This window comes from Pomacea canaliculata, linkage group LG1 (genome assembly GCF_003073045.1).
Source record: "Pomacea canaliculata isolate SZHN2017 linkage group LG1, ASM307304v1, whole genome shotgun sequence".
Lineage (NCBI taxonomy): Eukaryota > Metazoa > Mollusca > Gastropoda > Architaenioglossa > Ampullariidae > Pomacea > Pomacea canaliculata.
Window position 1 is genome coordinate 20719001 of NC_037590.1, and position 24423 is coordinate 20743423.

The following is a 24423-nucleotide window of genomic DNA, read 5'->3' on the forward strand; positions in this document are numbered from 1 at the left end:
TTACCACATGTTTCTCGTGTTATCACACAAATTATTATTCACTAATGTGAATTATTATTATTATCAGACGACAAAGCGGAGACCTCAGTCAGACACCCACGTGACAGCTTCGATGACATCAGCACGGGGCCTCTAACTACGATGTCTATTCTCAACCTTATGCTTCGGCACCTGGAGACCGATTTTGATGGCCTGAGCGATGGTCCTCCCCGCAATGTCAGTTCTGTGCTGAAGATTGTCCCTGGGTACCCATCCTTCTATGCAGACGACAATTTCTCACTTTACGACTCGATGGAGGTGACTTCAGACGACGAGAAAAAAGAAGCATAGACATCTTGATTGAGCATCTTTCAAACATGCAGGGTCAAACGGTGGAATTTTGCTACAGCCGGCTGATGTGAAAGTTTCATTTTATATACCTTTAGTACCAGTGAATTTATAACTTCACTGTATATGATCCTTAAGATCCAGTGGTGCACAAATTTTAAATGACTGAACGAATATAAGGGTAAGGTACTATTTCCTCAGATCTTGGTATATACCCACTTATGTTCTCAAAATACACCCCTACAAAGTTGACCATACACAGAAAAAAGTGGACACACACATCAGGATTTCACAAGAATATGTTTAAGTTGTCAAGATTACAACCGGTGGAAGGGATATTTGGAAACATGTTAATTAAGTTTGTGTGTGTACATAGTGGACTTCACGAGTGTACTTTGACTAATATTTAAAATATTTCTTTTTTAATCTTTTGATTAGGTTGTAGAATAGCTGTCGTTACAACCTGTTGCCATTTGCCTTTGAATGTACATAGAGGCGGCGTTAGCAGTACGCGGGGCCCTACGCCAGTGTCAAATAATAATAAATGCAGAATCTAGATAATAGCTAGGTGATGCAAAGGACTAATATATTGTTTAGGTCACTTACAATCAATAAAGGAGTAGTACGGAAAAACAATACTTTAATTAAGTTAACTTTGAAAGTGATAGAGCTGGAATTTTTTTTGAAAGTTTTTGCAGCTTTCACTCTCAATGGGCCAAAATAATCGCAAACCATAATTGCATTCATTACAGGAAGAAATTATCCGTTCAGAGTAAATGTCAGTTACATAGGTCTCCAATTCTAGAAGCAGTTAGCATATTTAGTTTTAGAGCTGAGCAGAAACGAGAGGAAAAGCAGCTGTCAAAAGCTCAAAGCTTCGGACAAAATAAAGCTGTGAAAATGGAGAAATCAACTTTCCCCTCTTCATCGTAAACTTTGGCAAAACAAAACTTACGAGGTTCACAAAGAAGCCAAATATTTATATTACAAGTTACACGCATAGTGAAGCAAAGTATTTTCCAGGAACTGTTAGTTGAAAAAAAACGAAAAAAGAGATCGATTTATGATACTTAGAAAAATTCCTCATTGAAAACCAAGTAAAGAGTATTAGTAAGCTAGATTTAAAACATTATTTACAAAAGAGGAATGAACAGCATTTTTCTATGCTCAGAAAACAACTTTTAAAATACCATCTAATTACTTTTCGTCTTTGTCGATCGAAGTTTAAACCTGCATTAATCTTCTTTTGCTTAGTGGTTGTTTTTTTAAAGTGTAGTGTATATATGGTGAGAATCTTACGGTTAGTGCTTACAAACTGACATCAAGTGTTTAAACTGTTATAGTCTTTCAATGGATGTGAAAGGTTTTCAAGGGCTTCTCTTGAGTAAAGCTCTGTTTGAGTAAAGCTGAGTAAAGTTCAGGCCATTAGCACTTCTTTTGTGATGCATTCAGTGAATAGTTTTGCCTTGTTTAGAACGTCTGTATATGTTTTGAATGTGTACAAAGGATGTTTACACAAATATCTGACTCTTTTTTGATAGATATTTTTATACATCCATAAATACACGCACTCACGCACGCAAACACACACACAAACACACTGAAAGTTTGTAGTATACATTTTTCCAGTAAACTTTGCTCTCTCGTGTCCTAAATTGTAACCTACATCGCTTTAGCTGTAGTATAATACAGTACTTTCTGCGTCCTCACCGGTGGAAAAAAGAATTTCCATTAGTAGCCGTACGTCCCTAGTGAACAAAGCCCCACCAGACATCAGAAATCCAGCTTGGGCGATATTTCTTTTCATCTTTCCCGCCTGCCCATTAGACCCTGTCGTGTAGGTTCGCCAGAGAGACAGCCGCCATCAAAAGCGAGACGGGAGAGGAGTCAACCCTGTATCAGGCGCTCTGCCAGAACTGATAAATGCTGGGACGCCCGCCTGACCACAGGATTATGTCCGCTTGTCACGGAAATGGAGATAACTGCTTTTGATTTATGTTTAATTGTATCGAGGGAGACATGTCTTATTGCGGGGGAATGCGAAGATGATTTCACTCGCCACAGAACACGAAAAGAGAACATTTATTGCGGATAAAGCTTGGGATCATGTGTGAAGTGAATGGACTGAGGACTGCTAGGGACGTTCACTAGGGCTGAGGATGGTCTTTTTCAAGTCTTAACTGTTTTATACATAGACATATCGGGATCTGAACGGTGACTGCTGTATGCCTGGGCAACATGAAATAACAACTAATTAGCTAAAATTCCTGGATTGTAAACACTGTCAGAAGATAACAGCCTATTTTGAAGATTCATACTTTATCCAATGTAAATATCAATAGTTTAGTCAAAAATCTTTTTATTTATTAAATGCACCATCACACTCTTTTGCAAGCAGTGAAATCTGTCGAGGATACTGTCTTATATTCTACAAGGTAGGGACTACTTGGATATTGCTTTACAGGTATTAAAACCACTTCCAATATGAAGAAAGTATTATTAAGGAAACTTGAGTCCTCAGCATCATTTACAAATTATTGTAGGTTTGATATTGAACGCAGCTTCAAAGAACAATTGTTTGCTTTCGAGAGTAATTTAACATTGATACATTGGTGATACTTTCCCGACGACAGCACTTCATTGTTGAATATTACACAGCCGGATAACAATAAAAACCGTATAAATATTGCTAATTATTCATTCACTCAAAACCCCAAAAGGATTGTATCCTCAGGTCTTCCATCAATGCAGAAAGCAAGCGATAACAAGAAGAAAATATATTGCAGAATAATTAAACATCGTTGGATTGCAAGTTTACTCCACGCACGATCCAGACGAAGGTTTTTGTAAGGCAGGAAAGATTGTCTTACTCTGTGATTTACATTTTCTGAACATGACAAGATCTTTTACTAGATTCGTCGTTGAGCAGCTAGACGAGCGCTCCAAACCGTACCCTTCTATTACAAAAAAAAATTAAGAAAACAAATTAAGAAAAAAAAAGAGAAAAACGAATAGTCTTTAGATATATATTAAAAAAGACAAGAAAAATATAAACGGCAGAAATGCACATAGTTTTGTCTGCTCTATAAAGCTGTCGTCGACATACTGCACAGATATCCATCAATCGTCTCAAAGCGCTGGCTGGAGCCGCCATCTTGACGTCGATCCCTGTCGATGGTCTTTGGGCAACACGGAAGTATTGAGCTGCCCACATTGCCTCGTGTACCCTACTAACGCCCTCTGTCTTCAGCAACAGTCTGGCGCCACGTGATTTCAGACCCTCCCCGAGGCTGCCACGTGACCACAGCATCACCAAAGCTGACAGGTGACGACCTCCTCTCAGCGCTGGAGCAAAACTGAATCCTTGACAATCTGTTCACCACTCAGCCTGAAATTGCTGATAGCTGGAACGTATTAGATACTATATAGCTTTTTCAGTTCTAATGTTTTGATTAAAATAAATTTTGTATGACAATTGGTAACTTGTTTTATAGCAAATTATTGGATAAACAAACCAATGTAATTTTATCTCGAACAGTCTTCTTCCCTTACAGAGACCTCTCTCTATAAAATGAATTTTGCTCAAAGGCCGTGTACATCTGTTACTGGATGGTGGTCACTTTGAATTTCATTGTAATTTTCTAATTGGAACAATTTCAATTCGTGCGTTGTGATTTTGGTCTTCTGTGTGGTACACATAACCATGCTTGTAGAGGGTTCAGCTTTAATGAGCATCTGTCACCGATTTGTGTAGACTTTCTGAGTCTCTCATTGAAATAGTTGCTGTGGACAAAGATGTCGAACAAGTCAACACAAAAGTAACAAAGGTGTAGAAAAAAAATCATAAAATAGTAACGAAGATATGTAAAACGAAAACAATGTTAGCCTTTGGCTGAGATATAGCGCTTTATAAATTCCCAATTATATATTAATTATAATTATTAAGAGTTTATTTCTGAAGACCCTCACAAACCATTTACCCCTTTGAAATGAGCTGAAAGCCTACTCAGCAAAGTTTGTTCATTCTCTCTCTCTAGCACACACACGTAGAGAGAGACCCTTAACATGAAGTTCTCACCATTTTTGCACTTTTTTTACTAAACTATGTGCTCTGCTGTAGGTAAGGGTTAGAGGAAGAAATTGAGATTTTACTTTAAAATACATGTATTTTTTGCAATTTTTTCTAATATTTAAAGCCTTTTTTTCTTGATGCCGATTATGATAGAATGAACTCCAGCGCTGGAAGACTATTCGCCGAAAAGTCAAAAGTGTAGTGATTGTTCAGGTATTACATAGTGTAACAACAGGTTTTACTGATTGCATCTTTATCAATTTTATTTTAAAAAATCTTTTTAAAAGATATTTTTATTCTATTCTGCTTTTTAACTAACTTGTTCTTATGCTCACATGAAGTGACCTCTTTTCCTGTGTATTTCTCTGTTAGCCTTTGTAAAAGAATTTGCTTTATTTCTCTCAGTGCATCGCAGTTCTTTAAGCTGCCGTCTTTACGTCCACGCCTGGCTCACAGAGATGTCACTCGTCGCCGTCTAATCAGTCAGGGCACATGCCACAGGGAATGAACTTCAATGAAATTAAAGGGAGAGGAAAAACTTGACACTGTCCACAGAGAACTGTCGATCTATAGTCCTAGATCACAGGAGCGAAAAAGCAATGGCTGACAATTGAACACCTACCACAGCCCCTGCATTTGGCTGCAATGACCATTTTTTTTTCTGTGAACTGCGAGCAAAACTGTCTTCTCACTATAATTGTTTTTACAGGGTGACCAGGACAATTATGATGCTCCTGACCTGAAAAAGAACGATTCTAACATCTTTTACCATCAGGGCTTGATACAAAGCATGCCAAACAGGGTGATTTCAGGCGATATCAATATTTTTGAAACATTTCTTTCTGATCAGAGAAAGATCGGTCATTTCATAGGTAAAGCAAGTATAGGCATGCCAACATCAGCATGATTCGTTTACAAATGCAATTTTTTTAAAAGAAATAATGAAACAGGTTATCTCCATCCTGTTATTTTATCTAACTAACCCTTTCACGCATGTTTACTTGCGACTTGAAACTGGAAACAAGAAATGGTCCACGCAATCTTGCCGGCACCGTACTAACCCCATCGATCTGACCTTTACCTTCTGGCCTCACGGCTACTGATCTGTTTAAAGAGCGCCAATGGCTTTGCTGAATGAAATCTCAACCTCGTACAGAACCATCATTACCACTGCCTCTACCTCCCAAGATGAACGGGAAAATCAATAAAAGAAAAATAAAGAAACACGTTGAGACGTCTGTGGTTGGCCGCTAAGAATTAACGAAAGAGAAATGGGATGAGATGTAAGAAAGGGATCAGCCTCCTATACTTGTAAGTGTGAAATACATCTGGCATCAAGCATTATCTTGGTGTGGGGCTTTAGGCTTCCAGGGTAGTATAATCCTCAATAAAACAGTTTTTTTCTCTATTTTTTCTGTCTATAAGGTACAAAAGAACCAGAAAACAAGACGATTTCCAAAATAATCTATTAGAAATAGGATGAAAAATAAAAACAGCGTCCTATGTTTGTAAGTGTCTACAACTTCTAGATAAGCAGTTTTCTTTTTTTTTTTTCATAGACCTGAAGGCATCCAAGGCAGTCCTTAACAGAATTAAACAGTTTTCCTATCTTCTTCTTTCAGATTTATTAAGCACAAAAGTACTAGAAATTGATTAAAGTTCAGTGTCGTCTCATCTTTGTTCTCTGACATCTCTGTTCTCATCTTTGTTCTCAACATCTCCTCTCTGCACACGTCTATGCAAGTGAAGTCCATTGAAACCAGAAATAAACCATGTCTCTTGATGGGGAAATGTTTAATACTATGGACTGATGAATATTCATAACTAAAAGCACGGCGACATAGCGTGGGTTTGGAAATATGATAAAAACAGTGAGTTTATGTGATGGCATGTACCAGTGAATATTTACGACCTTCGAGCTCGGAGATCACGGCCCTAGTGAATTGAAGCTTCGAAAAGAATTATTGTATAACCTAAATTTTCCAAAAATATCTGCGTTGATTTTTTTTTGTCTGTGTTTTGTTATTCATTACATCCTTTTCCTTAGATGCTTGCATTTTTGCATGTTATTCTGTGGAACTCCATTTGAATGAAGAGATTCCCCGTCATCAAGTTGTTATCATCGTTTTTATAGCCATCGTTTCTATTGTTCTCTTCGTTGTTATCATCTTTATCGTCTTTTCTTTTCAAACATCGTCATCATCAACATTGTATCCTGAATATCACTACTATTGGAGTTGTTTCTGCCGTCTTTCTCCTAGTTGGGATCACAAAAGAGATAACTCATCGGCTGTAGACAGAAATTTGTCTCTGCATTGAGGTTCACCGCTGTAGAAGGGTCAGGCCCATGAATAAGGTTAATACAACCACTAGAACATACAATGACCGGTGATTTACATAATCTCCCTACCACGAAACCGAACGTGTTTTCAATCTGGCATGAGACCTTTCAAGATGGCGTACTCGAGCTCGTGTGTTGGCATAAAAAGCCATTTTCTACTAACAGAAACGCAGCAATTTATAAATATTCTCGCTTTTGACTTTCATTTCAATGGAAATTTGAGAGCAAAATCAAAAACGAACAGAAGGTTAGAGGCTATAGGGCACTCGCTGTTCTTCCACTTTAATTGATATCTGGGGCCATCGTCATGGACTCGAGGTAAGACAATCTCCGAGATAGCTATTAACGGAAGGTAAGCGGTAACTCTAGGTTAAATAAAATTAACAATCAAAGGTGTTAAGTAGCCAGGAAATTTATAATCTAGTCCTTGGTAATGGTCACAAAAGGTGCCGTGGAGGTAGCTATGCCACCGACATGAAAACAACCTCTAAGGCACCTACCTACCTCTAGTAGATAGCTATGGTTATTCAAAGCTGCGGGTTGGGGGCAACAAAGAAGCTGCAGTTATATAATGATTAAATAAAAAGCCCTTACATAGCAGCGCTGTCACGGTTCCATGGCTTACAGTTTGCCGTTCATTCTAACTTGTCCCTGGGGATCAATAAAGTTGTATTGTATTGTATTGTATTGTATTGTATTGTATTGTATTGTAGTGTAGTGTAGTGTAGTGTAGTGTAGTGTAGTGTAGTGTAGTGTAGTGTATACTGATGGGATTTTTCTGTCCGTAGTAATGTTTGTAGGTATCTCGAGAACATAATGGGATTATTTACCCAAATTTAGGGAAATATTATCTCCTGCACTGAGTTTTACTCAGCCATTACAGAGACAAGTTGAGCCGCACTAATTCTGTAGGCTATCAATAAACACGGGTTAAACCATGCACATCGAGCAGAAGCATGAACAGGTTTACGTTGCCAAGACGACCGTGCTTGTTGGCTGATCCATGTTTCAGCACTGTGTGTCACATATCTGGTCTCATTCTATCCTGAAGCTAGAATGTTGACTTTGGAAGCCACCATCTCAAAGGAAGCTTTGTTCTCTCAAATGTCTGGAATTCTGAATCTGTAATGAACTAACGGTAAGAGGACTGTTAAAAAATTATCTCATTCTGAGCTAAGCCAAGTCATTTTGGGAAAAATATAAATTGTTGCTCCATTGTACAGTTTCTGTAGCTAATCAGCGTTAAACTCGGCTGTTCGTGCAGTACTGAAGAAATGTCAAAATTTTCATGAAGATATACTTGAAAAGTGTCAGTGACATATACATGCTTATAACTTGTCAAAAGGTTTAAGTTACTGATGTCGAAGACAAGCCTAAGCATTTGTTTGTAAGCCATATGTGTAGAGCAGATATTCACGAAAACCTACAAGAAAGGGTTAGTTATTAATTAATGTATAAATTTAGTTTGCCGTTGTATCCTAGGTACAATCCTTTAACCAATACAGTGAAAGTACAAGTAAGCGAATTAGAAGTATTAACAGGCTGTATATAATCTTATTCACTAACTTCAGGTAGTGTAATACATAATATCAGACAATATATCATTAGTTTTAGAACAATTAACACAGTGTAATCAAACATGTGTTCATCAATCACAAAGTGCCATGCAAATAGTCATCAACGGAGGCAATGAACACCATTGGCGTGAAACGACACTTTAATGAAATCAGTGGACTTGTTCACAATTGTAAAATTGTTGGTCTCAAAGCTACATTATATTCTGTTACATGCAGCTGCTTTGCAGTCTTCAAATAAAAAAAAACTGGCCATGCACTTTTACGCAGTAATCACGAGATTCTATTCTGAACCGAGAAATGACTCTGATGGTAAGCAGATTTTTTTATCATCGCGCCCGATCTTGCAATTTTTTTTTCATTAAAAATCAAATCGAACACAAAGATGAGTGATTTCCGTTGGAGATAACTGGCATTCTCCCCACGAAGGACAACTATTCTACAACCCTCACCCCTACCGCACCCCATCCGCAAATTACAGCTGGAAGAGAGCGCTGCATTTCGGTAAATGAATCTTGATATTTCTGTCACGTTGGACTCATGAAAGACCAGCTTAATCCAAGTTAGCTTCAGCCACCGCTGCCCATACACTATTCTGCTCTAACCTTTCCTAGTTTTCTGTATCGTTGAGAGAGAGAAATAGGAAGAGAGAGAGCGGAGGAAAAAAAGTAATTCTATCGCCTTGTCTTCATAGTCGTGCTAATGGTGTGGTCTTTCTTTGACTCACATACTGATGGTGTCATTATTCGAACTCCATCCCCAGAACGATCTTTGCTGTCCTCGGAAGGCAATCGTTGGTCGTCTAGTTGAAACACGCCCTTTGCATATTTTCTGTCTAGTAGCAGTCTTACTGATCGATGCTTCGCCGCACCACGTGACCTCTTATTGGCCTTCTCTCATTATACTTACTTCTAGCGGCTTTTCGCTCAGACACGGGTTATTAACTGCAACAACTTCTTGCCATCAAGCGAGCATCTCCATAGCAATGTCAACTATACACATAATAGTGTGTTCTTTTGATTTTTTTAATTAGACAATGTCAGATTGAGGGATGGCTCTGACATTACAGAGCTCATAACAGGCAGACTGACAGACAACTGTAACTTATCTCTCAAGGGTCATGTCAGCGATGACAACAAATCCCACATTTCAGACTAATGATGTAAAGGAGATGTTGGTTGATAAATTATGAAAGTGTTCATCTTCTCGAGGGCATCCGTTTCATCATCGTCGAGATTGTGTTTGTTTTATACCATCCAATCTTTAAAGCCACCAACGCAGGCTTCTATAATGCTAATAGCAAAGTGAGACTTAGTCGGCAGGGTGAAGCAGTACAGTTGCGTGTAGTCAGCAGATGATTGATGAGAAAAATGGAGTAGATGCATAATGAAAGTGGTTCCATATACAAAATGTTGCCAAGTTCTGAGCCCTGGGGGACCCCACAAAAAAATGGAGCAGGGTTGATGTCTGACCGTCGACGAACACAGTCTGGGTCGTATCAAATAGGAAGGAGTTAAATCATGCTAGTGCGGGTCAGAACTATAGGATGTAAAGTCTTTGAAGAAGCAAAGACCTGTCGACAGAGTTGAATGATGCAGACACGTAAAGCAAAGTTAAGGCAGAAACATCTCCACTGTCGAGAGAAGATAATATGTCTGTGGTTACTTTGATGACTAGACCTAGCGACGGTCGGGACAGGCGTCAAACAACATTGTTGAATCCAAGCGTGGTGAAGACTCCAATCCGCTTTCCAAACCTCGCAGGCACATTTCAATAGTGTTCATGGAAGTGGACCTTCCGCAGTCCTGCCTTCTGAAAGATCCCGTTCCAATTAAGTGCACAGTTTTTCTGTTCACTCGAGCGTCACGAGACATATCGCTTTAGCGTGAAGCCAATACTCACATACTTTCCCACTAGCAACAATTTACTTTAATTAATGCACATTTTTGGCACATAAAGTACGAGATTTCTCATTTATCCATCGTTATGTGATAATGCAAAAAGGCTTTACAGACGAGGTTACAGAAGTAATTTAGAGACCGCGGCGTTACACGTTTGGCAGCCATGACGAATGACCTTTTAATGCTCGCCAGAACGGAGATTTCCTCGTTTCCGGGGTTAGTGAATACACTGGACACTCACAGCTCGAGAATGTTCTTTTTAACCCTAGGTGCTCTCCTATTGTAGTGCAGTCACTTGCATACTATTTAGAAGACGGTGTAACATGTCAAGTTTGGGTCTGACACTTATTTGTTCATGACAGACATCGAATAAATCAACATGTGTTCCTGAACCACAAATGAAACATCAGTTTCGCTTGCACTACGAACCACTGTGTGGCAAAGAAGTGGACTGCTCCTTTACCTGTTACAACAGTTACATCATGCCGTCTGGGTTTGCCGGTTTCCCTAGATACCTCACACCCGGTCAGCCGCAGCTCGGCTTTGGTATGGTGGGCTGCTGCATGGCCGTTAGGCATCGTTTGCGCTTTGCACTGTGACGATCCATCGTCCCCGCCCGTTAGACAGCATGTAGTTCCCGCGAGACTGAGAACCATGTCACGTGAGAGACATTGCTCCCCAAGCACATACCGGTAGTCAAAGGTCTATGACAGAAATGATCAACAACTCAAGTGTACAAGACCATGTACTTAGTTACAGACAAAGATTTTGCTATTTCTCATATTGACTAGTGTGATATTCATCGTCTGATTGAAGTCAAAAAAGGAAGATTGAAATCTGATTCACAACACACATCGATAACGGTCAATATGATGGATACGACAACAATCAACTAAATTTAGCCTTGAGTGTAACAATGAATTTTTTTATTAAGCCATTTTACAAACACTAAAGGGATTTAACATAAGAAAAGGGACATCAGGGAGGTAGGATTAAGATGAAAAGGAGGAAGAAGAAACAAGAACAAGAAGATGAGGATCCAACAGTTTCATGGATGTTTTATTCACACAAGTATTACTTTCTCTTTACATCCACTACACACTCCTTGACCCAGGAATTCCACTAAGTACAAACATAAAATCATCATAGTTATAACATAAATAAAGTTCTTCAATCAAAATAAATAAATGGTAGATAGCTAAACATAACCGAAAGAGATAATGTCAAGACTGTGTGAGACCTGAAGTCTGGAAATCGATCTTGGGAAATCGCGATTGTCGATCTTGGACGACGCCAGTATCATTGACAACACTTTTGCGAAGCTTTCGATCTGTCTTAGTGGGATTTTCAGTCCATCATTGTGACCCTTTCGAGATGTGATGCAGACAGCGATTGTCGGGGGCATAGAGGAGGCCCCGCACTCGGCCAGCAGGGGGCTTCTTGTATGGCTGCCGGCAGCAGGCGTGTAACGCGATCAAAGGAAACCTTGAAATTCCTGCATGAAAAGCAAACCTATTTCACAGAAAAGATAAATGACAAAAGCTATTGGGGAAATGGAGAAATAGAAATTCAGGCAATTTATGGACAAGAGACATATGCCAACATGTTACAATGTGGAAGTGGGAGGGGGTGATTAAAGTTTACGTAGTTACATGAAAAAAAAAGATAAAAAACAGACGATAGGATAGACGAGAGAGAAAGAGAATGGATAAAAAAGGGAATTTATAAAAAAGGAAAATGGTCCAAAAGAGAAGTTGAATCGCAATTTCAGTCATTAAAATTAAATCTGTTAACAACTGTTAAAGAAACTACGACAATTTATATAAGATAAGAATAAAATAAGAGGATCTGTAACAACCAACGTAAAATAGCCACTATTAAACTAACCTCTGACCTCTTGGAAGAGTGGATCTTCATACTCTTACAACAATATACATGTACAAAGACTATAAACAGACTCGACTTGAATAGTAACATTAAGTGTGATTTTTGGTTAATGAGAAAGGGCAGAAAGACAGGAGAATAAAGCGGAAAGAATGGAATAAAGGATAAAGAATCACAAAGGGGATGAGTTGAAGAGAGTTTAACATAGACATAATTTTTACATTTATGCGAATCAATAGAAAGCATAGAAACAGAAATGCAAAGATAAAATAAGCAATTTTTTTCTATTTGACAACAAATCATAATCTGAGTTTATTATTTTCACTGTATTACATACTGAAGTAAGAAACATATTGAACACAATATTCGTCTAGGACTGCTTTCACACGAAACTCATTTCAAGCGACACCCGCTGAGTAGTGAATCCCGGTCAGCTCATTATAATGGAGAAGGACTCGTGGAAAAATAAGCTGATCAACTGTAACAAGGACTGAGTCCCGACTGGATGACCTCTCAGAGAAATTGGCCCTGTCCACGAAGATTTTGTCGTCTTGAAATGTATTTAAAGAGGACTTGTCTCGATTTTCTTTATCGGAGAAATAATCTAGCGCCTTAGAATTCACATCCACATCTTTCCCATCGGAAAATTAATATAAAAAATTATTCTTCAGCGAAATGCGAGCGGGCTTTGAGGGGTTACATTTCTAGTTCACGTATGATGCATCTACCAGCGTTGTTTGGTAAGGAACAAAAATTGTAAATAAGGATGTATTATAAAGAAATTTACCCGTAAATCGTGTAACAATTAAAAGAAGCGATTTCTTGGATGCACTAACAGGTTGTTAAAGCAGCGCAGATACTGGATCCGTTTTTTTTTTCTGTATGGCTACTAAAGTCAGCATCATAGCTCTGGAAATGTCTGTTCCAGACGACCACAACAGTGCTATCAAGACTATACTGCCTACATCTACTGCATAAGAATACTGCTACAGCCAAACATATTTGGATAATCTAAAAGATAAAGAGGGATTGTAGAAGTAAAGTAGACATGCCCAGACATACCTCTACATTCTTAATCAAGGTAAGTAGGTTTTATGCTTTTAGTTAGCTTCCGCCAGAAGCTTTTACAAACTTGTTATCTTGCTGCCGAGGCTTTTACTGAAATTGTCCCCCAAAAGAAAAAAAGTTGTTTGTTTTCCATTCCAAGTCGACTTTAACAAAGTGCAATACAAGTCTCCTTTTTCCTCTATTGTATACTATGGTTGTTTTGACCACAAAAGTTACTTTTCAGCCCTTTGTCAGTCTCCCGCAAGCGTGTGATTTTCCAGAGACTCTGTGGCATTTCATCAAAGTGAATTCGAATGTATAACACTTTATTTTTTCTTCAAATTAACGGTTATTTTTACTGGCGCATTATCTCGTACAAAAGATGAAACAACGAGCCGCATTATCAAAGAAATGTTTTAAATACATGTTGACTTTGGAGATCAAGAATGATGCCCAAGGCGGTTATTTATTTTTAGAAGAAAACACAAGCAACAGATTGTAATTTAGCAAGGTCTCCGACTTTGAGAAAACTTGGTTTTCGTTTGCCTTTTCAATAAAGTTCTCTGATTTACAGCTAATGCTCGCTCACTTAGCAGTAATGATTATCAGAAGTAGAATTCTTTGTCATAGAGTAACTCAATATAGCTGTATCAGGAACAAGAATTTCGATCTGTATATGAGGAGAATTGTTAATTGTTAATATGACGATAAAGTTAAATGAAATATACAAATTCGTGTAATTTCAGCTTATATCCACTGTTTGTGTTGAATCTGATTTTGTTCGTTTTCTGTAAAGCTGTCGATACAACTTTTGCGGTCGATGAGAAACTGCCATGGAGTCTTAAAACCAACGGTTTTGTCAATAACACAGCTTTGATAAAATGCTAACCCTGTAATAGAACATCATTATTCAATTTTTTTAGAGTTAATCACATTTTACTCCAAAGCGTGCGTCGTTAATGCAACAGAAAATATGAAGGTCGAATGTCAAGTCTTATTATTAACCATTTCAACCACGTTTAAGTAAAAAAAAAAAAAAAAAATAAATAAAACGTTTCGTTCAATCTTCTTCATGATGTTTAAGTTATATTAATGCAGCCTATTATTTTTATAACTGTAAACAGTACAGATTCACTGACATATAGGTTATAATGTTGTTAAACAATGTGTTTAAAGAAAGCAAGTTAAAGAAATTTATAACGCATACAAGAAATTGCTCAGCACTCAATAATAGATTATTGAGAAAATCTCTCTTTATGCAGTCTATGTTGAATTCTACGTGTGGAGCGCATGTTCTTTTGATACTGCAAGAGAAACGCTTAATGTGGACAGGACACCAACCTTTGTACTGGTAATGTCTGATCCTAAGCCTGTCTCTGGTTTTCTTTTGTGTGACCCGCACTTTCACACCCTCACTCTTTATCTAAATGAGTGCAAACACATATACACACACTTTTGTGCTCATGCACATCCACATACACACGTGGACACGCGAACACATGCGCACTTACACACACGCATACACACATACACACAGACTCGGGTGCACACACAAGACTCTCTTTCTAAATCTTCATTCATCACGTTTCCTTCCTTTTCTTATCTTAAAATTCGTCCACTCTACTGTTTTCACGTGTCTTATTGAAACCAAAAAAAAAAAAAAAAAAAGTCGAGAAAAAGAACCTTGTCTACTTATCAGCTCATCCATTAATAGCCCCGCAAAGCGGATTTTTTTTTTTTTGTTTTGTTTTTTGTTTTTTTGCGGCGGCAGCTGAGGATGGCCATAACTAGCGAAGGTAAAGGCAATAACATCGTAAACAGTGACAAAAATTCTTCTTGTAAACAGGGACATTGTACAGATTAAAATATACCAGGTCTTTATGTTCTTCCTGTGTTGAAATTAACCTCATTAATCTGTTGGAGTTGATGAAATGTGAGCTGGAAACACATCGCTGTGTGATCGATACTCTGTCCTGCCACACATACGTGATCGTGAAGAATATTTTCTTTCAAAAAAAATCTAGTCCTAGCGCTTTTGTCTGAAATGTATATCCTTCAGATCGAAGCCAATGCAAAATACGAAATATTTTCATTTCTTTTCAACTTATTTTTTTTTATTCCACACACACACACATAACGATTTCTGTTGACAAGCTCACTCATTGCTAAGAAAGACTCTCTTTTCTTCCTGGTTAACATAAAGAACAGACCAGTGCAAGTGTAGAAAAGCCAAACGATAAAGCAATGAATTATTTTGCAATTCTTAGGTTTACGATATTATTTGTTCCTATGGCTTTTTCTTAAACTTGTTTGCCTCAGCAAAGGTCTGGTATAGAATTCATGCACTTGATGTTCTTTATGCCGACGTCTTCGTACATCGATTGTAGGAGGATCTGTACCCGTAGTCCACATCTATGGTTTGTCGGCAAATATATACTGTGCACATACCTAATTTGTATTCCGGCACAACACAGATTCTTCATGCCACAGAGTCGATATATCGACAAGGAATTCAGGGCCTCTTAGTAACCTCTGTAACCTCTTGGCCTTTAGTAACCTCTGTATGTGGGCAAGATGCTGACATGTATCAGTGATTGAGTGATAGGTAAGAGATAGCCTCGAAGCCAGGATGGACATCGGCGCTAGTCTTTGACCTCACTGACATCAGGGATTTTCTCTGACAGAAACATCAGCACCCAGTGACGTCAGTGTGCACCTGGCCAGAGGCAGGCTGTGTAACGTCCAGCTCTCCTTGGTTACCTGTCAATGAACAGAGCTGTGTGTCAAAGGAAAATGAATGAATGTTCTTCACACTGGTGTCATCGATGTTGTTGGCTTCATTCATTAACGTCTCGTTCCAACAGATGAGCTCGACATCTCTACTGCTAGACCTTATTTTAGAATGCAGGGAGGTGTGCTACCAGGAATCTTGCTCTGCTGTCTATAATTGCACTCGTGTCGAGTAAGTGACACCTGCTGCCACAATTAATTTTTTCTGTCAGTATTTGCTTGTGAACAGGGCTTGCGCACCGTTAATGATGTCCGGATGATGACAATAGCCACACGTCAAGAACGGCCACTCGCATGTCATCAGCAAGAGAAGAACCATGTTAATGAAATATATATTTTGCTAAAACGAATTGTATGATGTTTACTCCTGGTTAAGTTTGGGTGAGAGGGGTGGAATGGTGGGTAGAGGAAATAAGCAAACTTTTATAATGTATACAAAATAACCAAGAAAAACATACATTATCATGTCCTTGCATGTTTGTTTTAGGACACCACGTTTTAACTAGATTAATAAGGATGATCGTAATAAAAGTAATAGGAAAGAGATAGTCCTTCATCAGATCATATCATGTTCAAATGCTGTCAGTTTTCGTTTCCTTTTAAATGCAATGCTTTGCATTGCGCCACAGGAGGTCTACAGGTGACCTCCAATCTGTAATTTTATCTTCATCCTTTATAAATATTTTTACAGTTCCTCTTCTTGTCCTTAATACCATTCACTGACACTTTCGCTGAGAAAGGAAATTCAGTGGTGAATTTTTCTAAGAAGAAAAACAAGAACTACTTTCTTTGGTAATGATGGTTATCTCTCTCATGTTTTTTTGTATTACATGGCCAGGCGATTGACATGCCCCTTGGGCTAACAACAGCATAGAAAGGCGCTAGGAGAATATAGTTCATCGAATGCACAGACAGGACTGTCGGCCATGACATCCTTATAATGCAGCATGATAGCTTCAGGTGGGCGTTGGGTTTGAATGACTCAGTTTCTCGCGAGGAATTGATCTTGTTTTAGAAAGATGGACAAGTAAGCCTTTGCTATAAGCCACCCTATTTTTATGACAGACCTTGTTTCTGAAAACATTGCTCAGTCAACAGATCCTATGATATTCTTAGTCCTCCAAACACCTTCAAAATCTGCAAGGTAAGTCCTTTCCTCCATTCCATTATTCGAGAAGTGTTCTTGATGTCTATTTATTTATTATCGCTTTCTTTTCTTTTAATACAGAACAAACGTGACCGCTTGGAAAGTTATTTCTGGGAGCTGGAAATACTTGGCCATTTTTACTAAAGCTGTTGACAAACTCACAAATACCCTTTTGTGGGCATTGGATGTTTGAGTTGCTTGCCTGAAGCCTTTCCTGATCCCTAAGAGAACTGGGGTGAGGGTAGTGCATTGTGAAAGACTTTGCAAAAGACTACACCCTCTGCAGAATACCATTAAAACAACATATCCTGGGGAAACAGACTTGGGAAATTGCCGATGTCTCTGACATCCGGGTAACCTAGTTCAGTCGCTGCCTGCTAGGCATCATGAATTACCAACAAAGTATAGTAATCACAGAAGTTGTTTAGTCGGTTTGCGCCACAACGATTTCAGAGCCTTTATAACTGATATAAAGGGAAGCGGATAGTCGAGTGGTCCGAGCGCTGGCGTTAGAACTGAAAGCGCACTGGTTCAATGCCCGATTAGCGCAACAAACATCCCCAGTCGACCCAGCTGGCGGGAATGGGTATCTGACTCCACAAAGGGCTGGAAAAGTAAGGCAGCGAGTGAGAGGAGATGGAAAAGCTGGCCCCGAGAAAAGTGAATATCTCACTCCCCAATGACCTGTAAAGATTAGGGGACAACCTTTATATTTTTACCTTATAACTGATATATAAACGATATGTATTTTAGAATCGCTCATACATTGTTCATTAGAGACACGAGCAAAAAAAGAACAGGCTGCCTTGTCGAGGACATAAAATGTGTGTCCAAAAGTTGACACTGCCATCTTTTGGGCTTTGTAAATAGAATGTAAGTCGCATGATATGCACGGCTAATCAGTTATCAAAGTCTGACATTACCATTGTTCAGGTTTGCAGATGCTGGGGCAATGTCTGAGGAGGGCATTAAAAAGAAAAAAAAAATGAACGTAGATGACATGCGAAAAAAAGAAACATCATACAACCCTTGGGAGGGAAAGGAAAAAAAAACCCAATCCTCAGCTATTTCTTGGGGGCAGGACAAAAATTGTATATCAGTAACACATGTCATACGGATCATTATCGGCCGCTAGCAGGACCCGAAGGTTCCTTCCTTGTGCAGACATGTGACCTGTCAGCGACGATTAACATCGTCAGCAACCTGCTGCATCGTTGTCGCCCTCAGGAATCGATGCGCAGACAGGCGGGCGCGTTATCGAGGGTTAGGGCAAGGCTGGGCGCTGGGCCCGCGCGCATGGCACGGTGTTTGCGCACACGGCTGAGCGCGGCGCTGACCGACAGGGGGCGGGCCTGCTGGCAGGAGCCTGGCGTGGCAGACTGCGCAATTTGATCTTGCAGTTTGCCGCACGGCGCTTTTGTTCCCTGCGGTGTCCGCAGTGCAGGTCGGACTTCCTTTCCTTGGCAGGACCCGTGCTGCAGTGGCGGTCGACTTGGTGATGTTGAAGTACGTGGGCGGCCCGATCCGTTGGCAGATGCTGCTGTAGTAGTGACGTGTGTTCGTGTCTGGAGTACTGATTTCATCTCGAGGAAATATGAACAGTGTTGTTGGGAAAGTTCACGGTTGATCTACCTGATCGCTGTTTTCTGCCTGGGGGTATGTAGACTAAAACAAGTGTTTTTTTGTTTAAAAGCTAAAAGTAACTTACATTGAGAACAGCTGTTGAATTGTTGCCAGCGAAATGTATGTATGTATGAGTTTAGAAATCTGTTTGTAAAAGACACTACTTCATCTTAAACTATTTTTAAAGGTGTTAACAGTTATTTTCACCAGTCTTGGATTGGCTTAAGTCTCTCTACCTGTATCGTTTTCGTTATTTTTTGTTTAGCACAGTTTCTGTGATAGTTGGAGATTCACGCAATCACTCTTGAACATTAAAGGAAAAGAGTACAAGAAATGTCTTTAAAAGGTGTAGCAGTTTCAGAAGCCGGTTTTCTTCAGGATTATAAAGATGAATTTACAACGAAGTTGGTAGCTTGTTGTACGACAAACAGTTAATGAACACCTGACTTGTACCATGGCATCGCCCTATACTACTTCCATTATACTCGCCGTTGTGTTTGGGAACATGGCCGTTTATTGGCTGGAGTCTGCCTACGTTTCCTCCAAAACCAACAAGAAGCAAGTGATCAAACTCGGATACATCACGGGTTCGGCCAGCCCGAACTTTACAGGTAGTTATTACCCTAAAAATGGTTATTACAATAGGCCTGGAACTCTCATTTCGGGTGCCTTGACCTTCGCCCTGGAGCAGGTAAACAGAAACAGCAGCGTGCTGCCAAACCACACCCTGGAGTTCATCATCGCGGAGACTTACGGGCAGGAAGGGGAGAGCATCAAAGCAGACGGCGCTGCTGCTCAACAAGGGAATAGCGGCCTACATCGGGCCGCAGGAGACCTGTGTGCACGAGGGTCGGATAGCTGCTGCCTTCAATTTGCCGATGATCTCCTACGTAAGTAATGTTGCTTGACCTCCCGTTTAACCCCTTGTGACGTCATCTGACGAAACAGTAATGTTGTTGACGAAAGAAGTGCACGTTAAGTGTAGTCATCTGATCTTTCTTGCCCTCAGTTTGAGGGGAGAGAACTTAAGATACACAGCAGGTTTCCTCAACTGTATGTGCTTATTAGTCTTTTTGATGATGATGATGATGATGATGATGATGATGATGATGATGATGATGGCATTTTAATAATCAGGTTATGTGTGCATTTTAAAAATTATATTTCCACCAACACAAAAACATGTCTGTAGGAGTAATAGACTGTTTTGGCGGCATGATGGCGACGGGGCTCAAGTGACTATATCTTAATACATGTTCAGCCCCTGTAATATACCCAACGATAAAGCAATCTACGCAGGCATCGTGTTTATGAGATTATAGATGATGGATGATGATGAAAGACGATACAGGCCGAGAAATGACATGACAAGAAAAATATAAGCTTGCTCTTTTTTGTAAAGGAGGATTTCTGGGTGGATACTGACAGAGCTGCAGCACTCTGTATCCCTTGTTGCAAACGCTTTAGCTTGGTCGAACGAAACAGGTTGTCAAAAACAAGCTTGAATTTCTGCAAAGAAGATTTCCATAATTTTTTGTGTAAAAATCGTTTATCTCTCCTTAGCCTTGCGTGCGATTTAAAAGGTTATTTGGTAAGGTGAATAAACTCTCATGGCCCCTCTCTATCATGAGTGTATGATCCCACCAATAGTTTAGTCTGACTGAGCCTGACTGCTGCTTGTGAAGTTTATTTGTTATTAGTTTGCCTACAAGCAAAGAATAGGCTCAAGAGTCGAAATGTTTTAATAAACTAATATTTTGCTATCTCGCGTACGACATGATAGCTAGAAGCAGGCGAGTAAGCAGACAGGATAACAGTATTTGTTGTCGTTTAAGTTTGTCTCTGAACATCTCATCTGCTGACGTGAGGGACAATGGTTCGTGACCCCAGCTAGCATCGCTTCCTGCTGCGTTTGAGGTTTCCTTTTTTTTGGAGAGGCTGCACGCATAGAAAATCCACTCACAATATTTAAGAAACACATTTGACTCTATTGTAATTTTACTTTTAAAAATGTTAAAAACCAGGCACTAACAGCACAGCACATTTATTTGAATTTTAAAATAATTTTAGACCTGAAATTTAACTAAATTTTAAATCATTTTTATAGAAACACTGTGCGCTACTCAAGTTTAGAACTTATTTTTGCACTAAAATTGCTTTCCATAAGATAAAACTGTCTAAACCACCCTTTTCTCCTGTGAGCACGATTTTTCGTATGCACTTGCGCAACGCATCTAAATAGCAAAGTAGCAATTTCGGGAAAAAAACGTTTTAAATTTGATTGTTCATAACAGTTTTAAGCTTTTGAAACATGTTTTGCAACTACCCCCAGGATCTTTGTTGACGGTTGTGCTTGTAAGCGCGCACGGGCTTGGCGGTAAAGACCTGGGGCTATATTCATGAAACCCATTTACCCAGCCTATTATTGTACCCGAGCTGGGTAAACCAGCTAACCAGAGATAGCGGCTCAAACTCCATATTCATGGACTTGATGTAGGCCTACTCAAATCATGTTTACCAGCTAGTATTTTATCGGAGGTGTCCCCTTCCGATAACTTTCCCTCATCCAGGGTAAATATGACTGATTTAGTGTAATTGAAGCAAACACCGAATTCTTCTAGAGCAAACAAATAAACTAGTGAGATGTAGGAGAACTGCTCGGTGAATACCGTTTTCTTTGAATTCGTATCTGAGAGTGGCAGGCGCCATAAAACATGAAATCGAGTGTGCCCTTTGGTATTTTTGTAGAACATGTTTTTTTAGGAATATTGTGTAAATAAATTAATTTTCATTAGCTTCTTGTTTGCTTTTAATGTTTTAAATGTAAGTTTTCAAGCCTCACGCATTGCCCCCAAAACTCATGCGTAGCTACACCCTTTGTCGGTTGGTAAAGTAACCGCTTTCCCAGAAACACATGAATCAGATTTTAGTTTGGCAGATAGTTTCTACTAAGACAACTTTGCCCATATGTAAACTGCCAATTTCCATAAATATCGCCCTGTATTATTCTTCTATAGATTTATTTTGCTAAGCATCGGGCAAGAAGTAAGTGAAGCTAAAACAGGACGCCATTGTACAACGACATCAACAAACGGGCATCCAATCAGAGGAATCTGGACGAAGAAGAAAGTTTTTTTTTGTTTACTTCTTTTTTCCTTTCTCTTCCACACTAATGACATCATCAATACCAAGTAAAAATCTCTCTCACTTCTTCTTGCTGCATTGAATGTCAGTCCTCTGCTGCTACACATCTGAAACCGGAAGGACAATTTTTAGTTACGTCACACGTGCCCAATGAATGGTGACAGATAGCTTGCCGTGTTGACAAGTCGAGGACAGCGGTACACGAGCTTATTGAAACAGTTATCAAACAGCTGATAAAAAAAAAAAAAAAAAAAACTAACTGAGAATTTCTATTTCATTGCCTGCTCTAGATTCGCCAAAACATTCTGTCTGCTTATCGTTAAATCTGTTTACTTCGATCCCGACACTCTTAACACTGTTTTGTTGTCAAGAAAGTATCCTGCTGATGTGTACATCCAAGGTTTTGTCTCTTCTCGCTTCTCTTGTCTTGTTTCCAGACAGACGTTTAGTCTGCTCCCCACCACTCGTAGACGCCAGCTCGTAATTGCTCAGGTTTACACCAGAGACAGCACGGTGATAATTTTGATGGATGCCTCCTACTCAGAAAATTGATGAATTTTGTCAAAAAAGTCAGAAAGTGCTAAATTCATATACTTAAAAAAATTGTATGTGTGGTAGTGTTTCTTGGGTAGGGATCAGTTGTAAAGTTTAGTTTTAGATGCATTTAGAGCTCACCCGTTGTGTGATTTAGATAAATATTTCACCCTGATATATTATAAAACGTTCTTTATGCTTCCATTTGGTTTATCAACGAGAAAAAACATCAAAGAAAATGAAAAAAATCAAACAAGCGAGCTATAGAAAGTTCAACATAGTTTTCAATATTGTTCTTTCAACATGATCAAAGTGGAAAATTAATTGAATGTTAGAACATTAAACAAAAGAATTATTTCAGCATGAAGCAATGGCAGAGAACTGGAAGCCCTCGGCTAAGCAGGTCAGACCAGTTTTTGAAAGTAGGTCTGTCCACAGGAGCTTCGATTCTGCCCTCCTCAACACCGTGGACAGAGACAGATGTCGCCAACGGATCAAACACAAAAAGCAAGCAAAAAGGCCTGCACGTGCAGCACGCACCCCATATCACTCCGCGCAGCTTCCTTCCTGTTCACTCCTCTTACCCCCCTTTCCCCTTCACTCTCCACTGTTCACATATTACATCACCGGCGTATGGACAAACACGGAATGATAGAAATACCCAGATGCGACATAAGAAACTGATGGAAAGTGCATAATGGCAAATAAATGTATGTATTCAAAAGGATGGTTTTTAGCAGTTTTCATCAGGAGAGGCATTTTACATGTTTACGATAGCTATTCACGACATTTCAAACTTATCTGACTGAGCTCAGGCTTGCTAAAAAATCATTTTGAGGAGAGAGCACTTTTCCAGAGATTACATATCTATATAGTTTGCGTCGATTCGAAAAAAGAAGATGCAACCGTCAACAAACATCCATTTTCTGATCTCAACTATTTTCGTCTGGGTAAACGGTCCATGCAGAGTTATGAGACATTTTTACTGGAAAAAAAGTAGCCTCCCTTAGTAGTCTCTCCTGCCAGGTGTGTGGCGGCGGCCGTAAAAAGAAAAGCACACCTTTGTTTTTCATGAAGTGGGAAGGCGAAGAGCTCCACAAAGAAGTGTTGAGGCTTATCTGTCTGATCGCGGAGGAGCTTAGAGAGGCGGTGTTATTGCAACAGATGCAAGTGAGGAGGAGGAGCCCGACAGTGTGGGTTTTCCGCAGACCATCAACCACAGATGTATATATATATCTTAAATTCTAGCTTTCACAAACGGTCAAGACAGAAGAACCTTACACACTTATAACCTGGCGGCAACATCTAGCCAAGGCCAGCAGACGGGAAAAGAACAGAAGACACTGATCTTGGAATACAGGGACTCACTGAAACTTCATGGAGTTGCGCGAAGCAAGAAAGAGAGAAGGTCCTTCATTCTCCTGGTTTCATTTACTCAGGCAGGACACACTGACACACTAACACACACACACTACTCATGCAGGCAGACACGCTATCCTATGTTGCAAAATCCATTCATGCTTATGTAAATTTTTGTTCCTGTCGCTTTGCACATATGCACCTGAGGACACACATACCCGCTGACATATAGACATACTAAGACAATATGAAAATAATTATATATATATATATGTGCGCACTGTAATTAATAGACATGGTGACAATATGAATATATGTTTCTCTTAGAGTGTGGTGTGTGTGTGTGCGCGAGAGAGAGAAAGAATTTTTAACAATACGGACGCACTCAAGAAAGAAGATAAGAAGAATGAATGAATAAAACGTAAACAGGCGGCTAGCTGATTGAATATTATGTATTCGTAACACAACTCGGAAGATGCTGACACACCAGGACTTTCACTGCCAACTGAAAAGCCATCATAACAGCTGTCCTGTGAAATGTTTTGTCGATGAAGCTCTTCAGCGCCGGAGTCGCATTAAAAGCTTTATGTGGCTGGCGGCGTCTCGCAGCCTCTCCTCCCATCGTGAACACGGCCATACCCGTATGACACCCTTTGACCTTTCTGCCAGCGGCACACGGA

General features: G+C 39.5%; 2 protein-coding genes across 2 annotated transcripts in view; both read left to right on the forward strand.

Annotated features, from left to right (window-relative positions):
• LOC112560482 (polycystic kidney disease and receptor for egg jelly-related protein-like) overlaps positions 1-1743 on the forward strand; it is a 28486-nt gene extending 26743 nt beyond the window's left edge. The window contains 1 exon segment of the mRNA XM_025232378.1: positions 68-1743. The gene's annotated coding sequence lies outside the window, so the exon portion shown is untranslated.
• Positions 1744-18146: 16403 nt separating this feature from the next.
• LOC112566860 (receptor-type guanylate cyclase Gyc76C-like) overlaps positions 18147-24423 on the forward strand; it is an 84360-nt gene continuing 78083 nt past the window's right edge. The window contains 3 exon segments of the mRNA XM_025243269.1: positions 18147-18739; positions 18972-19481; positions 19483-19596. Coding sequence (XP_025099054.1) covers positions 19161-19481; positions 19483-19596 — 435 coding nt within the window. The 5' untranslated portion in view covers positions 18147-18739; positions 18972-19160.